A 16,582-nucleotide genomic window follows, 5' to 3' on the forward strand; every position below is an offset into this window, starting at 1 on the left:
CCAGGGTAAGATACTTTAAAAAAAATCAGAGCAAAAGGGAAAAGCCATGGGAGAGATTAAAAAAAAAAAAAAAAAAAACAACAGAAAAAAGAAGTGAGCATAACATGTGTTGATTTATATTCAGGCTCCTTAGTTATTTTTCTGGATGCAAATGGTGTTTTCTGTCCAAAATCTATTGGGATTGCCTTGGATCACTGAACCACTGAGAAGAGCCGAGTCTTTCATAGTTGATAATTGATATTCTTATATACAATGTACTCCTGGTTCTGTTTGTTTGGCTCAGCATCAGTTCATGTGACTCTCTCCAGGCCTTTCTAAAATCAACTTGTTCACCATTTTTTATAGAACAAGAATATTCCATTACCTTCATGACCACAACTTGTTCAGCCTTTCCCCAATTGATGGCATCCACTCCTTTTCCAATTCATTACTACACAAAAAGAGTTGCTACATTTTTGCACATATGGGTCCATTTCCCTCCTTTATGATTTCCTTGGGATACAGACAGCAATGGCACTGCTAGGGCCTCAGATACTTCTTAGCTGTGTGACCCTGCCTAAGTAAGTCATTTAACTTCTCTCAGTTTCAATTTCCTCAATTTTATAATGGGATAATAACACCCCCTACCTCCCAGGATTGTTGAAAGGATCAAATAAGATAATATCTGTAGAATACAAATGCATAAAGTGTCATATCAATGCTAGCTATTATTATTACAAGGCAGGAAAGATAGGTCAGAATCAGATTGTGAATGACTTTAAATACTACTACTAGAGATTCTTGAATAATAATAGATAGCATTCATAATGGGTTACCAGGTGGCATAGTAGATAGAGTGCTGGGTCTGGAGTCTGGAAGATCTGAATTCAAATTCAACCTCAGGAGGCAGCTAGGTGGCGCAGTGGATAGAGCACCAGCCCTGAATTCAGGAGGACCCGAGTTCAAATCTGGTCTCAGACACTTAACACTTCCTAGCTGTGTGACCCTGGGCAAGTCACTTAACCCCAGCCTCAAAAAAAAAATTCAACCTCATACACTTACTAGCTGTGTGACTCTGGACCAGTCATTTAACATTGTTTACCTCAGCTTCTTCCTACGTCACATGAGCTGGAGAAGAAAATGGCAAACTCCTTCAGTTATCTTTGCCAAGAAAATCCCCCAAATGGGATCACAGAGAGCTGGCCATGATTGAAATGACCAAACAACAGCGCTTTAAGGTTTTGTAAAGTGTCCTTTACAAATAAATATTCTCTCCTTTGCTCCTCACAAGATCCCTGGAAAGGGAAGTGTTCTTATTATCCCCCTGATGATCATTGGGCCTTCGAAACTCGGGCCCAGCACTCCAACCCCTGCCAGCTTGTTGTTCAAGAACAATCTCCACTGCTGCACTTTATAGGGAAATCGCTTTGATGGCTGAGCTGGGGTGGAGGCTGGGAGGGCTTAGGGACACAGCCAGGTTCTCATCAAGGTAAATGATGCGGTTACGAGAATGCAAAGTCACACCATTATGCAGTGACATCATTACAGTCATGTAAAATTTAGTGATGGCTTCCAGGCCAATGGAAATTATGAGCTACTACCTTGCACCTAGCAGTCATCCAAGTGGAAGGCCCAATTCCTAACACTGGGACTTTCCAACAGATCTTTTCAAAGAGCGGGGTCCCTGAGTCACCAGCCTCGATGGATGACTTCTCTGTAGTGCTCAGAGAAAAAGCCAGTGAACTGAGAGGGAAAGTGGAGGCAAGATAGGAGAAATCTCCCCCTAATCTGTTCCCCTTCTGCTTCAGAGGGGAGTAGTAAAATAAAGAGAGCTAAGTTCTGGTCCCCTGGCCTGGTGGTATGTACCAGCAGACCTCACGGGTCCAAGCCACTTTGCCTAAATGTATTTGGTTAAAGGCACTTTGCTTAAAAAGCAACAGTCATGAAATGAAAAATCTCAGGTGGAGCAGTATGGGTGGGGTGAGTGTGTGTGTCTCCAACCTGAGACATGAAGCACGCCCTCCTATTCCCCTCCAAGACCAGGGGACTAAGCTCAAAGAGCTCTCCGGGGCACCTGAATTTCATGCTCAAGATGCATTTTCTGCCAATTGTACAAGTGCAGGCCCCCCTATCATCCTTCCCCTAGTACAATAGCCTCCTAATTGATCTCCTTGCCTTGGGTCTTGGCTATGAAAGTCACCTTTCTAAAGCACCTTCCTAAAGAGCTGAGCCACACTCTGAAAGAAACTCCAGTAGAAACGTGGACATGTATACATATATTGTATTTAACATACACTTTAACATATTTAACATGTATTGGTCAATTAGCCATATTATCTAGAGTAGAACAAACTGTTCTATGGGCTGGTTCCTGCATATGACGCTCCATCTCCTACCTCTGAGCCTTTGCCCAGGTTATCCCTTAGGCGTAGAACACTCCCCACTCTTCACCTCAGTCTGCTGGTGGCTGAGCTGTGTGGTGGCCACGTAGGAGGGCCGAGCACAAATTTCTTTCCAGAGGTGCATCTGGTTACCCTGCTTTAGAAGGCAAGTTCCTGGAGGCTGCCTGTTACTTTATCTCTGTATTCTCTAAGCCCTTGGGGATGAATGCTTTATTGAATTTAATTGCCATTCCCAGATTTGACATTCTAACCTCCAGCTCTTGATCCAGCGATCAAGCCACATCTCCAAAGGTCCAGATAGGTTTAGACAGCTCAGAAGACAGAATGACCCCTGCTGAACCCCCTCCACCCAACCTAAGGTGGAGCCAGGATGAGGTTGGTCAGGAAAGTCCCAGGGTCTTGGAGGAGAAAATACACTTGCCTTCCTTTTCTGGGGATAAACTTTGGCTCTCGGGTTCAAGGCTATGCAGACGGGCCCATTACTACTGTGGGTGTGGTGGAAAGGAGTTAGTTGCCTTGTTCATTCTTAGGAGCAGCTGCCAATTCTGGGGCTGCCAGTGCCAGAGTACTGATTTCTGTCGGCCTTCCTCCCCCAGGGCCACTTTTAGTCCGGGATCTTTGACCAGAGATGTTTCCTTCTACTTTGACCCCACCTAAGAACAATACTGGATAATGAACAGAACCAACTACACCCAGCGAAAGAACACTGGGAAATGAGTGTGGACCACCACATAGCATTTATACTCTTATTGTTTACTTGCTTTTTGTTTTTCTTCCCAGGTTACTTTTTACCTTCTATCTAAATACAATTCTTCTTGCATAGCAAGCAACTGTATAAACATGTATACATATATTGCATTTAACATATACTTTAACATATTTAACATGTTTGGGACTGCCTGCCATCTAGGGGAGGGGGTGAGGAGGAGGGGAAAAATTGAAACAGAAGTTTTTGCAAGGGTCAATATTGAAAAATTACCCATGCATATGTTTTGTCAATAAAAAGCTATAATAATAATAATAATAAAGAATGATACTGGGTGGTTAAGGGCCAGAGACTTTCTTGGACAAGGACAAAGTGATCCAGTAAGGCTGGGAGCATGAGCCATCATTAGTTCTGATCCACTCTAGAGAATGGTGCCCCTCCCCATCCCCAACATGTCTCCTCAGCCTTGCCATAACCCTTCCCATTCCAATCTATCCCATATATGGCTGCCAATGTTCCATTCTTATCTGAGTGGGTTACTCATAACCTGATTCAAGGAGGGTTTTCCTGCAAAGCTGCCTGCAAAAAATTATTCCTTGTGGGGAGGGGAGGAGGGCGTCCAAGTCTGATCCCTCCCTCTTCCAACTGATGGCCCCTGAAATACTGAAGGCAACTGTTGAAGGGTCCCATTCTTCAGGGCAAGCATCCCCGCTTCCTTCTTTGATCTTTGCTCCACTCTGGATCTTTGATCAGGGAATGCTTCTGGCTCTTCACTATTCTAGCTCCCTTCTGCCCACAGCCCACTTGACCGGAGTCTTAGCTGGTTAGCAGGCAGTTGTCTCCCATCCTACCCCATCCTTTATCAGATGAGAAGTTCTATGATTACAATGATTATCTGTGGACTTCCTCCAGCACCCAGGCCAATTCTCTGTACACAGCAGGTGCTTAATAAATGACTGTCATATATCACTGATAGGGAGATATACTTCTGCGTGATTTCACATATATAACTGATATCACATTGCTTGTCTTCTCCATGAATGAAGGGCAAGAAGGAAAGAATTAAAAATCTTTTTAAAAAGGAACATTATAAATAAATAATAAAGGTGTTTGAAAAAATGAAATGTTACTGAATAAATGCACTGGGGGCAAAGGAATGGAGAAAAGGGGCCTGCATTAGGCCGGCAATGAAACTAGACTAATAAATTATTGAGGTGCTGAGCTAGGAAGGTAAAGAGGTTGGCTGCGTCTTGAAAGTTAGAAATAATGCACTGAATGAAAGCTGCTGGATAACAGAGATTGCATCATTTTTATGACTTGTATGCCCAAGTGCCCGTTATAATGTTCAGCATATAGTAGGTGTTTAATAAATACTTGATTGATTTTTGTGGAATAAATTCTTAATTGATTGTGATTTTGTGAAAACACAGGACTGAAAGGGAAAAGGAGGGATCTCTTATGGCTAAATAAATGACTATTCTATAGGAAATGATGAATATGATAACTACTGAGAAGCATTGGAAGAGTACAATGAACTGAGGTAGAAATGATAAAAGATGATCACAAGGTAAATAAAAAAGAGTAAAAACAATTGAAAACTGAATGCTGCAAAGTTATAATGAAGCTTGACCCTCAAGGAGAAGATGAGAGATGACCTTGTATTCTACCCACTAAGCTGCCAGGCCTTGCCGGAACCCATCTGGAGCAGTGTGCTCAGTTCCGGGGGGCCAGAAAGGAAACTATCGAGCCAGAGTGGGCCAGTGAACGGTCCACAGAATCAATTAAAGAAATTGGGCAAGTGAGAAGAGAAAGGAGAGCTCTGTACAGGATTAGAAAAGCCGACCCATGGAAGATGTAATAATGGGCTCATTCTGCTGCCTTCCCTGACCAGAGTCAGGGGCTGCAGGGGCAGAATAAGCTTGATGCAAAGGCTCTTCCAAAGGGCCGTGGGCTGTCTCGGGAGGTGGGCAGGTCCCCCTCACCCAGAAGGCTGAATGACCACCTGCTGGGGGGCTTATGTTAAGAGGGAAGATGATTCTTTCATATGGGCTGTCCTAGATGGCCTGAAGTCCCCTGTGACTGTCTCCCTTACAGGTATTTAAAGCACCTTCCAGCTCTGATTATGAATAATTGAGAGCTACATGTAAAAAAAACCCCAACCACGATCCCCTAATAAGAGATGCCCTAGAACTGAAGCTGGCTCCCAAAGGTCACCTGCTAACTTCTCTCACAGGTGTTTGGGGGGGTTAATAAAGCCATTAGTGGGGACACTCTGCACTTCCAGCAGGCGGAGGCAGGGAACTGGGTGGCTGGGGGCGGCCCCCGGTGACTTCTAGTCTTCAGCCGGTTCTGATAGTGTGGGGTGCTGGCAAACATCCGTCAGAGTGTCAGTACTGGGCTCGTGGCGGCGCCCGCAGCTGGAGGGACTGAGGAGGGTCCCAGGTGGGATTTAAAATCCACCCTCCTCTGCTTGGAGGGTCACACAGCTACAACTATCTTTCTGACCCCAGCCCAGAGCTCTATCCCTTGCACTAACTAGCTGCCCTTTAAGCCAACCTGGCTTTTTTTTTTGGTGTCTGTCGCACAAGACATCCCACCTCTCGCCTTTGCAGAGGCTGTCCTCCACACCTGGGCTTCTTAAATCCACATCTTCCCACAAAGCTCAGCGTAAGGGCCGCTTTCTACTGGCCTTTCCCCTGGGTTATGCTGAATTTACTTTGGCTGTATTTTGTATTTCTGTATCTGCCACTTATACTTTTGTATTCTCCACTTCTATTTTGTATCCACTACTTACATTTTTGTATCTACTACTTATGTTTTTGTATCCACCACGTATATTTTATATCCACCACTTATATACATATTCCCCAACATGATTTAAACTCCTTAAAGGCAGAGATGAGTTCATTTTTTACCTTTATATCTCAAACACTTTGCACAGTGCCTGGTACACAGTAGGTACTTAACGGTTGCTAACTGAATGAAATCTGCCCTCAGCCCTTGAATCAGGGCAGCACCTGCCAGAGCCCAGATCCCCCCACTGCTTATGCTCCAAGGGTCTCTGAGAACTACAGGAAGCCCCTCCACTCTGTCCCATGATGTCTTGGTCCTCCCCCAGGATGCCCAGCGGGTACATACCGTGGGCATCGAAGAACTCTTCATCTGAGCTGTCGTCCGAGTCTCTGGCTATGCTCTGCATTCTCCACTCTGAGATGCTTTGACAAGAAGGACTCCCTGGAAGAAAAAACCCAGACTTATCCCAGAGTCACAGGGTACCTCCCACAGGGAGTGCTGCCATGGGGGCAGCTCTTCCCCCTTGGGAGGTCTATGGCACAATTGCAGCCGGAGAGCCTGAGGTTAAGTGTGCCGTGAACAAGAGTGCCAGCAGAGGCTGGGAAAGGGCAGGGAGTGACCAGGAGGCTAGAGAATGGAGGCAAGGGGATGGATCAGGTGACCCGGAACGCTCCCCCTCTTTGTCTCAACCTCCTGGCTGCCTTCAGGTCTCAGCTAAAATCCCACCTCCTCCCCCTTCCCCACTGCTGGTGCTCATGCCTTCCTCTTTCTGTCTACTGTGCATGTACCTTAGATCGTCTCTGCTAGAACATCAGCTCCTTGAGGGCAGCAGGGACTGTTCCGGGCCTCCTTTGTATCCCTAGGGCTTAGCCCAGTAAATGACCAGTGGTAAATGCTTAATACTGTTGGTGGATTAACTGACTAGGCGGCCTGCTGAGGAAATCACCCAATCCTTATCTTGCCCAACTGGCATTAATCAGCTGTGTCCCCCACTCACAAACTCAATAGAAGGATTTGCAAGAGAGCATTTCCAATAGGACTCAATTCATGGAAGTGCCTCCTCCAGGGTCAACCTATGAAGCTCTCCTGTTTTGAGCCTCGGAACGCCTGTCCTGAGACAAGAACGATGAACTTTGGGCTAAGAGAAGAGGCTCCTAGCAGGGGGGCATGATGTGGAAGGAGCCAATCTGGCAACTTCTTAGCCTATCCCCTCCCCTAGCCTGCTGCCCCACAGATGGGGAGGGAAAGGGAATCCTGGTCTTAGTAGGTGTCCATCCCCCCAAGGAGGTAGGAGGTAGTCACAGCATCCAAGTGGTGGTTCCCTAAGACCCATGAGGAGGGCACCCTCTGAACTCTGACCCACCTGCTTGGGCTAATAATGATGATTTTAAAAAAAAAATATGGTCTCTGCTCATCCCTCCTCTGCCCTGCTCTTGGGGGAGCAGGATCAGAACCCTATGCAGAGGCACCTTGGGGAGCTCCCTGGGGAGGGAGACAAGAGCTGGAGGCTCAAAGCAGCAGATTGTCCAATACCCTGGACAGGTGTTTCTCATCACCCCCTGGAGATTATGCCAAGGTCAAGGGCACCCTGAGCCAGCTGTTTAGTTCCAGGCTGGGTCATCTTGATTGGATCATTTCCCAATCCCTCTTAATGCTGGTGCCTCCCCGTGTGATCAGCTCCAATTTTTCCCAAACAGATTTTTTTTGTGCGGTTGTTGGTCCCCCATTAGACTGCCAGCTCCTTGGGGGCAGGGAGGGTTTCCATCTTTCTTTCTATCCCCAGAGCTTAGCATTGTGCCTGGCATACAGTAGGCATTTAATAAAGACATGTTGTTGGCAATGACTTGATCCAAGTGGGAAGATGGTGTGCAGGGTCAGGGAGGAGCTGGAATTATGGAGAATTGGAGATGTTATAACACCCCATGGCACCCTGAACTTGGAGGCCTGTAATGAGCAAAGAGAGGGCCCCGAAGTCAGGGAATTTGGAGCTGGTGGGAACCTTGGATGGTCCAAGTGCCAGAGGGCCCGACCCAGGAGACACGGGGAGTAAATGGAAAAGCTAGAATCTGAACCGGATGGGGACACAGGGTGGCCCAAGAGGACCCGAGGGCTTCTCCCAAAGGCTGATGCTCCCTGCACACCTGGAAATAACAGGAAAGCACAACCCAAGGTGTCACTCACTGGGTCTACCCACCATAAGTAAATTAAACTGGGATTCCAGAATTAAACAATGAGAAAATTGGGGTAAGAGGGATTTTTAAGCCTAAAGGGCTCCCATAAAGGACCCTCTGTAAAGAGTGAGAGCCCCAGTGCATTTTATAAATACTAGTTATCTTTTTTTTTTTTTCCTGAGGCAATTGGGGTTAAGTGACTTAAAAGTTACATAATCATATAGCTAGTGTTCAGTTAAGTCACATAGCTAGTGTCAACTGTCTGAGGCAGGATTTGAATTCAGTCCTCCTGGCTCCAGGTGCTCTGTTCACTGGGCTATCTAGCTGCCCCCTGGAACATGCTTGTTGCATAGAAAAGGCTGGCCGGAGGCCCAGCTGCCCAGCATGCACAGAGTGGTGGGGAAGGGTCTGCACCTAGGTCTCTCACCTCCTCGTTTGGATGATCGGGAAGACTTGGAAGATGTGGACCACTGCTTCGTTAGGCCTCTCCCCTTGAGGGCCTCCCCATTAGTGCTGGGGGGCTCTGGCACCTCCCTCAAAACATTATCTTCTTCTTTCTCCTCACTGGGGGGCTCCTGGGGCCCATGCCCGTCACTGTCCATATACTGTGCCATCTTGCGGGATAGCATCAGCTGGGCCTCCTTCTCCAGCTCCCGGATGTCCTCGATGGTCAGCCCGTACCATTCATCCTGCCAGCACCAGGCCTGCCGGTGGGCCCTTACCATCACCTTCCGGAGACCTGGGGCAAGGGACCAAAGAGAGACAGGGTCAGTGATGAGTCTGTGGGGCGGCAGCTCAAGCCTCCCCTTCTCCTCAGCTCTGAGCTCCATGGCCACAGCATCCCCAGACCAACAGAAATCGGGCAGCTCGGTGTGGGGACAGAAATGGAGGGAGGGAGGGATTGTAAGGCAGCAGCAGACCATAAGAAACAGGCCAGAGGCAGGGATTCTGGGCGCCATTTCTGTCCCTTCTCACAATAGAATGCATACATCTTCATCTCTAGCTCACAGGGTCGGGGTAGAGTGAGGGAAGGGCACCCGCCACACAGTAGGTGCTTAGTGAGTGCTTACTGACTGTGTGGTAAAAGCAAAGGGCATCAATAAAGGTGAGGAGTTTGCTTTTGTATCTGTAACACCAGGGCTTGGTATTCAGCAATTGCTTAATAAATGCATTTTCATTCATTTAAAAAAACTCATGGAAAGCCTGTGCTAATTATGTTTTGTCCCTTCAGTAATATGTAAAGTTTTCAGCATAGATAACGAGAAAGCAACAGAAAGAATTAGTATTATTATTTTTAAAGCAAGCAATTAAACAAATTCAAGGTTTCATACAGAATCTTCTTTTTCTTGATGCTAAGGTTCAGGATTTTATATATATTTGTGTGTGTATGTTTATATTTATTATATATAATAATTTAAATATATATGTATATTTATATACATATATACACACATACATATATATACATATATATGTATATATACACATATTTAAAGACTTCAAATAATATTACTATCAGTCCCATGAAAAATAACTTCCAATCTGTATTAAAAACTCTAAGCATCCTTGCCCACGGTCACATGGCTAGATAGCAAGGCTTGAGTAAAAGTTTCCCCAAAACATCCTTTATGTTCCATCAGCAGCATGCTCAGACAAGAGAGAGGCGGGCCCACCGGCCTTGCCCTGCCACCCAGCACCTAACATCCCAGGCTTGTAAATGAAGGTCTGGAGCCCGACTCCCCAAAAGAGCGGATGAGACCACACAGCGGAGGTCTGTGAGCCTGTGCAAAGAACCTTACTACCGAGGACGGGGAGATGTACTGTCTGCAGACAAATGCTCCCATAGGTGAAACCCTCAAAGAAGAAAAGCTCCTTTGCCAGCAATTAAGAACCAGCTGAATACGGGAGACAGAATCACCACATCTTAAAGCTGGAAGTGACCATCTAGTCCTTGGTCCAACCCCATGCCCTTGAGGGTCACCAAGTGCCAGTCTGAACTAAAGATCACCCACTGGTGGTTAGGCAGTCTCTGCCAGAAGCTTCCCGGCAATGCTCCCCATCTCACAAATGGTGGCCCGTGCCTTTGTTGAATGACTCTAAACCTCAGGATGTTTGTCCTCATGGCCAAAATTTACTCTGCCATTCGTGCCTGTCCTCTGCACTTGGCTCTAGGTCCAGAAGCAGAAGGGGGTTAATCTGATATGGTTCAAAAAGGAATTCTGAGCTGCCTGTTGTGAGCCAGGAAGACAATTCCTGCCCTCGAGGAGCTGACAGTCTTCACTAAGCATCTTTCTACATCCAGCATCCTCCACATTCACCAAAGATAGAACAGCGCCAGGGCCAAGAACAAGGAGGAGGGAGGCTGGACAGCACGAGATCTTTGCAGGAAAGACCGACAGCCATTTCTGGCCGCACTCATTCTGGATTTCTTTGATTTTCATCCCTTTGCCCTTGCTTGGGTACCTTAGACTGTAAGCTCCCCGAGGGCAGGGATTTTCTTTGCGTACCTAGCACAAAAATTAATAATTTTTTATTGATTATTGACCACAGACTAAGTGACAAAGGGGAAGCAAGGGGCTGAGGGGTTTTTGAGGATCAAAAATGATTCTGTACTACATAATCCTCATGTAAATGCTGGCAGCTCATTATTGATTTCCAATGAACAAACAGAAGCTGAGAAAGGGGAAAGGGACTTGACTTTCCTTTGCTAATAAGAGGCAGCGCTATCAAGGTACCGCTGTGGGGATCATCTGCAATCCTCCTTTAGTTCATATGATGTCATTTCTAGAGCAGGAAGGGACCACCTCAGAGAGTTTCTAGTCCAAATGGAGGCTCAGACTTGCCCCAGGTCACAAAAGACAGGGTGTGGAAGGACTGGGGAGGGAACTCGGGTCCTGAGCATCCAAATTTATCACTCTTCACTCCTGCAGAGTATTCTTGCCTGGAGGCTGGGGGATGGACGCCATGACCTTTAAGACTCAGTCCACTTCTAGCTGTCTTAAGTTGAAGACTGAATGATACATATCTCTAGTCACCGTTCTATCTGAACATAGGAGGAACCACTCATGCCTCGTTTTCTCCACAAGTGCACCCCATCCCCAGGCTGCTCTGCTCCGATGCCTGGCACAGAGTGGGCACTCAATGATTGCTTGTCAACTGACTGACTGACAGGCTTATGGCTTGAGAGTTGGTCCTTTGCCTTCCTTGATCTCCACTTCCATGGATGCATCTATTTCGGGACAGCTTTCGTTGAGATTTATCCTTGTCACTGCTTTGACTTGCTCCTGGTCTTGCCCTTGGGGCCCAGAGAACAAAACCAAACAATTCCTATAATATTCACCTCTGGTTTAGGTCAAACACCCCCGGTTCCTTCAGACAACCCTCCCGGCATCTCAAGGCCCTTCACCGCACTGGCTGAGCTCCTCTGGAATACTCCGATTTATTCAAGTCCTTCCTAACATGTAGCCCTTTTAACTGAACAGAACACTCTAGCTTGTCCTATCACTCATAATGCGGTGGAGAATTACGTGAGCTATTCTGGCTGCTACCTCTCACTGCTGACTCAGGCTCAGTAGAGCCGGTGGTCTGAAACCCCCAGCTCTTCTTCAGATGAATTGCCCCCAGTAACTCCTTCATCTCTTTAGATTCAATTTGATTTATACTTCTCCCCTTCCAAACACTCCCCTTCTCCTTCCTCTACTCATTGAGAATGTAATAAAAAAGAAAACTCATTACAAATGTGTATAATCATGCAAAACAAATATCTGCATTAGCTGGGTTCCAAAAAAAAAAAAAAAAAAGAGAAGAAAATATGCTTCAATCTGCATTCTGATGCCCTTAGTTCTCTGCCTTTCTCCTTCAAATCTTATACTTACAAATTAGATTTTTTTGACTCCAAGAGTAACTTTTCATTACTAACAAATATGAAAAAATCAAAACCAAAAACAAATACGAGGTCAAAGGGTTGTAGAGCAAGAAGTGACCTCAAAGGGCATCAGTCCAAGCTTTCCTGCACCATTCATTCATCACAAATGTATGTGGTGGGCAGAGTCAAGATGGCAGCGATCTAGCTGAATTCTCTCAATGTTCCCCTCTAAACGGGTTTAAATAACACCTCAAATCAAACTCTGAAGCAGTAGAGTCACAAAAGGCCGGGGCGAGACGTCCTGCTAGCCTAAGAAAATGAGGATGTTGGCAGGAGATGTCACCAGAATGGGGACTTGTCCAGGATGCAGCACATGCAGTGCCAGCTCCAGTGCCAGTTCCAGAGGTCAGCCTCGGAGGCAGCCGCCACAGTGGCAGTGGCAGCAGCTTCGGGAGCTCCCAGCCTAGAGATGGCAAGGGGGTCAGACAACTGCCAGATTACTGGGTACAGCTGGCACTGACTGACAACTCCATTGCCCATAGTAATTCTGGGCTGCAGTTCCAAGGCAGAGAGGCATGCTAGCGTTTGTGGCTGCAGAGGGGCAGGGGCCTTCCTAGTAAAGACAGAGCTCAGACCGGGACAGCAGCGCCCATGTCTCTCCTAGGATACCACCACCAAAGTGACAAATGCTGGCAGGGATGTGGGAATACAGGTACCTAGTGCACTGTTGTGTACTCTGTGAACTCTCCACTCTGGAGAGCGATTTGGAACTAGCCCCAAAAGACTATTAAACTGCAATACCAGGATTACTGTAAACTGTAAAACTGGTAATACTGCCATCGAGTTTATATGCTAAAGAGGTAAGAAAAGGGAAAAGGACCTATGTGCACCAAAAAATACTTCTAGCAGCTCTCTGGGGTGGCAAAGGATTGGAAATGGAGGGGATGTCGTCAATTCAGGAACGGCTGAAGAAGTTGTTGCTAGTGACTGTGATGGAATACTGTTGTGCTCTAAGAAATGCCCAGGAAAATAGGGTCAGAAAAACATGGCTAGACATCAACTAAGACAAGGAAGTGGGAAGTCATTCTGCGCAGTACAGCAAGGATGTAATGATGACCAACTGTCAAAGACTTGGCTACTCTGATCAATACAATGATCCAAGGCAATTCCAAAGGACTTGTAATGAAAAAAGGTTCTACACTTCCAGAGAGAACTGAGGAGCTCTAAGTGCAAAGATAATGTTCTCACTTTATCTGCTTTTAAAAAAGCAAACAAAACATGACTAATATGGAATAGATTTTGAATGATTTCACTTGCCTAACTGATATCACATGCTAGGGGGTATGGGAGTGGGTGGGAAGGAGAGAATTTGGAACTCAAAATGAAAATAAATAAATAAACGATGAGTTGTTTTAATTGAAGAAAAAAAAACACTGTATAGTCTGTTCATTCTGCTAGCCTCTGGGAGGCACAAAGATAAATAAAATATGGTTCCTGTCCTCAAGGAGATTAGTCTAGTAAGAGAAATAATCCAAGCCAGTTTCCTCATCTGTTAGAAAATAATTTCACTTTCTTTATAATTATCAGTGTAATTTTATATATAAAATCCTTAATTAGATTTTGAGAATTTGTTACTCAAACATACTCAAGGCCTGTAAATCCCCAAATGGGATCATGATTGAAATCAATGATCAAGGGAAATCATCCCTATCACAGAATTGTGCTGTGGAAATCTGTCTGTAAATCTTAATTGATAATACTAATAGCTAATAATTATTCATGCCACATTTCAAAGTTGGCCAAATGTTCTGTAGACGTGATCACGTACCTATTATGCTGTGGATGGAGGATTTGACCCTACTTTGAGAAACTGGTAAATCCAGCCTCACCTGATTATCTGCAGATGTGGAACTCATGACCTACAGGGAGGCGGCCCAGTCCACTATGGGACAGCTCCGGGGTCAGAAGCCATCGCTCACTTTGGAAGGACATCTATCTCGGCCCTTTGTAACAGCTGCCCACTAGTCTCCATTGTGCCCTCGGGGATGAATCAAGTATACGGTGCTCCAGGGTTAGACAAGGTCTGCTGCCCTCCTACCCCTTCCATGTGCCCCCCACAAAGGGCGGTCTAGTAGCACTCACCAACATCGTGAATGAACCTCTCGATCTTGGACTGCATGCCCCAGTAGCGAAACTCCACCTTGCACAACTTATACGCACACATGATGGGCAAGTGACTGGACTGACGGAGGCACTCCTCAATCCAGTCCTCGGACAGTGGACCTCTCTTCGTCTTGACTGATCGAAAGAGCCGGGGGTCCTCCTCCAACTTGTATTCATTGGGAGGGATGGGGTCTTTGACGATATCGATAGGATCTGAGGGAAGGACACAAGAGTCACTTTTTAGGACAAAAGGTCACAACACAAGATCCTAGATCCAGAGCTTGAAGGGGACACTGGGGACCTGATGGCTGACTCCCTTCACTTTACAGATAAAGAAACTGAGGCAAACAAGTTAAACTTTGCCAGGGTAGCACAGCTAGTAAATGTCTGCGGCAAGGTGCTACTGACTACAATCCAGTGCCCAAGCCATGATCTTAACTCTGCCTTCTCTCACTCTCACCCAAACCCACTCCCTCCAATCCAAGTTCTGCATGACTTTTTAGGTGGCCAACATGAATTTGGGATAGGAAAAGGAAGAGAGGGGAGACATTTCGTTTCCTGACTAGATCATGGGATGTCTTGGTTAGTTTTCTCAACTAGAGGCAGCTAGAGCCCAAAGACCAGATCAAACCTGGCTTCTGACAGCTATGTGACCATAAACAAGTCACCGAGCCTCTCTGCCTCTGTTTTCTCATCTACAAAATGGGGGTCTTAAAAACTGGGCAGCTAGGTGGCTCAATGGATGGAGTGCTAGGTCTGGAGTCAGGAAGACGATATTCAAAACTGACTAGATGTGTGACCCTGGGCAAGTCACTTCACTCTGTTTCCCTCAGTTTCCTCAGCTGTAAAATGAGCTAGAAAAGGAAATGGCAGATTATTCCATTATCTATACTACAAAAAACCCCAAAGGGTTCATGAAGAATTGGGCACGACTGAATAACAACAAAAACAGGGGATAATATTAGCTCCTACTTTTCAGGATTGTTGTAAGAATTAAGTGAGATTAATATTTGTAAAGTGCACAACACTGGCACATCAAAACATCTTAATAAATCATACCTTCCTTCCTTTCTTCTCTCTCTCCTTTCCTCCTTGCCTCCCTGCTTCCTTCCCTCCTTCCCTTCCTCATTCTCTACTTCCTTCCTTATTTCCTCCCTCCCTCCTTTCCTTTCATTCATACAGTATGGTCTTTCAGAGCAAAGGCAATATCTCGTATTTACTTTTTATCTGCTTATCATACACGTCATTTTGCCCCAGAGTGTGAACTCACTGAAGGCAGGGACTATTACATAATACACAAATGCCTGCACTATTTCTCTACCTCTTTCTCATGTGATTCAGAGCTAGGATGGACCTGGGAGATCACCTGATCCACTCTTCCCAATTTGCAGATGAGAAAACTGAGGTCCAGGAATGTTAGGTTCCCGAACCCCAGGTCTCTGAGTCTTGCCCAGAAAGCAGTGTCCTCTCAGGAGAGGTGGCCAGCACACACTGCACTGCAAGGAGAGGTGCCAGGCGCTGCGCCAGACCCAACAAATCTGGAGCTGAAGGGGCCGTCAGAAGCCGTCCGGGCCAAGCCTCTCACTCCCGAATCAGGAAGGCCAGCTGTCATTCTCTCTCCTATTCAGGAGGTTCCCCTCCTGCTACCCATGTAACTGCTTTAGAGTCCTGCCCCTTCCCACTTCTCCAACTCCACAGTCCCTCTGTCCTTGGTCTTTGGCCCTATGCTCCTAAACCATAGACTTCAGTAGGCTTCCACAACGTGGAAGGGCTTGTGCCCAAGGGATCCGTCCCAGCCCTTCCTGGGAGGGTTCCCTGTGGCTCCTTTCCCAATACCTCCCCGCGTGGCTCACATGTCTTTGGGCCCTTGGGACACCCGCCTGCCCGCCCCTTGTCCCTCAGCCTGCAGAGAGATAGATGGGGAGTCTCTCTGCATAGAACAAAGGGCCCTAGGACCGGGTGGGCAAAGGGCACTGGACAGCAAAGCCCAGCTTGGAAGCCCAGCTGAGAGAAGCAAATGTCACAAAAAGAATCCGAGGCATGTTGGCCAGTCGTCACTGGAGACTCCATGGAGCCGTCCCTTCCCGGGGGGAGGAGACAGGCCCATCCTGCCGTTCCCACAGCCGACAAAAGGGCTGGGCATTGTGTCTCTGCCAGGCGGCCCTCAGTCCTGACAGAAGCGACCCCAGCCTGATGTTTAAAGAGGAGAAGCCAGGGCCCAGATGCTACCTGCCCAAACTCACACACTTCTAACAGACCTCAAATCCAGGACCTCAGACTGCTAGTCTAGTCAGTGCTCTTTCCATTATAGGGTTTCCTCCTGTAGGACTCAGAACTCGGGGGATGTGGAGGAAGAACACACATATTGAAGAGAAATGGTCTTCAAGATGTTCCTCATCTCCCACCTCTGAGCCTTTGTCCAGTGTCCTTGTGTCTGGAAAGCACTTGCTCCAGGCTGAACAAAGTGGACAAAAGCCTGACTCAAAAGATCAGGGAGACGCAG

At 46.7% G+C, this 16,582-nt stretch overlaps 1 protein-coding gene across 14 annotated transcripts in view; it reads right to left on the reverse strand.

Moving 5' to 3' along the window:
- PITPNM2 (phosphatidylinositol transfer protein membrane associated 2) overlaps positions 1-16,582 on the reverse strand; it is a 266,887-nt gene that overhangs the window by 47,490 nt on the left and 202,815 nt on the right. For all 14 annotated transcript variants that reach the window (XM_074298846.1, XM_074298806.1, XM_074298857.1 and 11 more), the window contains 3 exons: positions 14,059-14,292; positions 8,479-8,790; positions 6,226-6,321 (listed from right to left, as the gene is read on the reverse strand). In XM_074298846.1, the coding sequence (XP_074154947.1) occupies positions 6,226-6,321; positions 8,479-8,790; positions 14,059-14,292 (642 nt within the window). The remainder of the gene's footprint in view (positions 1-6,225; positions 6,322-8,478; positions 8,791-14,058; positions 14,293-16,582) is intronic.

Source organism: Sminthopsis crassicaudata, chromosome 1 (genome assembly GCF_048593235.1).
Source record: "Sminthopsis crassicaudata isolate SCR6 chromosome 1, ASM4859323v1, whole genome shotgun sequence".
Lineage (NCBI taxonomy): Eukaryota > Metazoa > Chordata > Mammalia > Dasyuromorphia > Dasyuridae > Sminthopsis > Sminthopsis crassicaudata.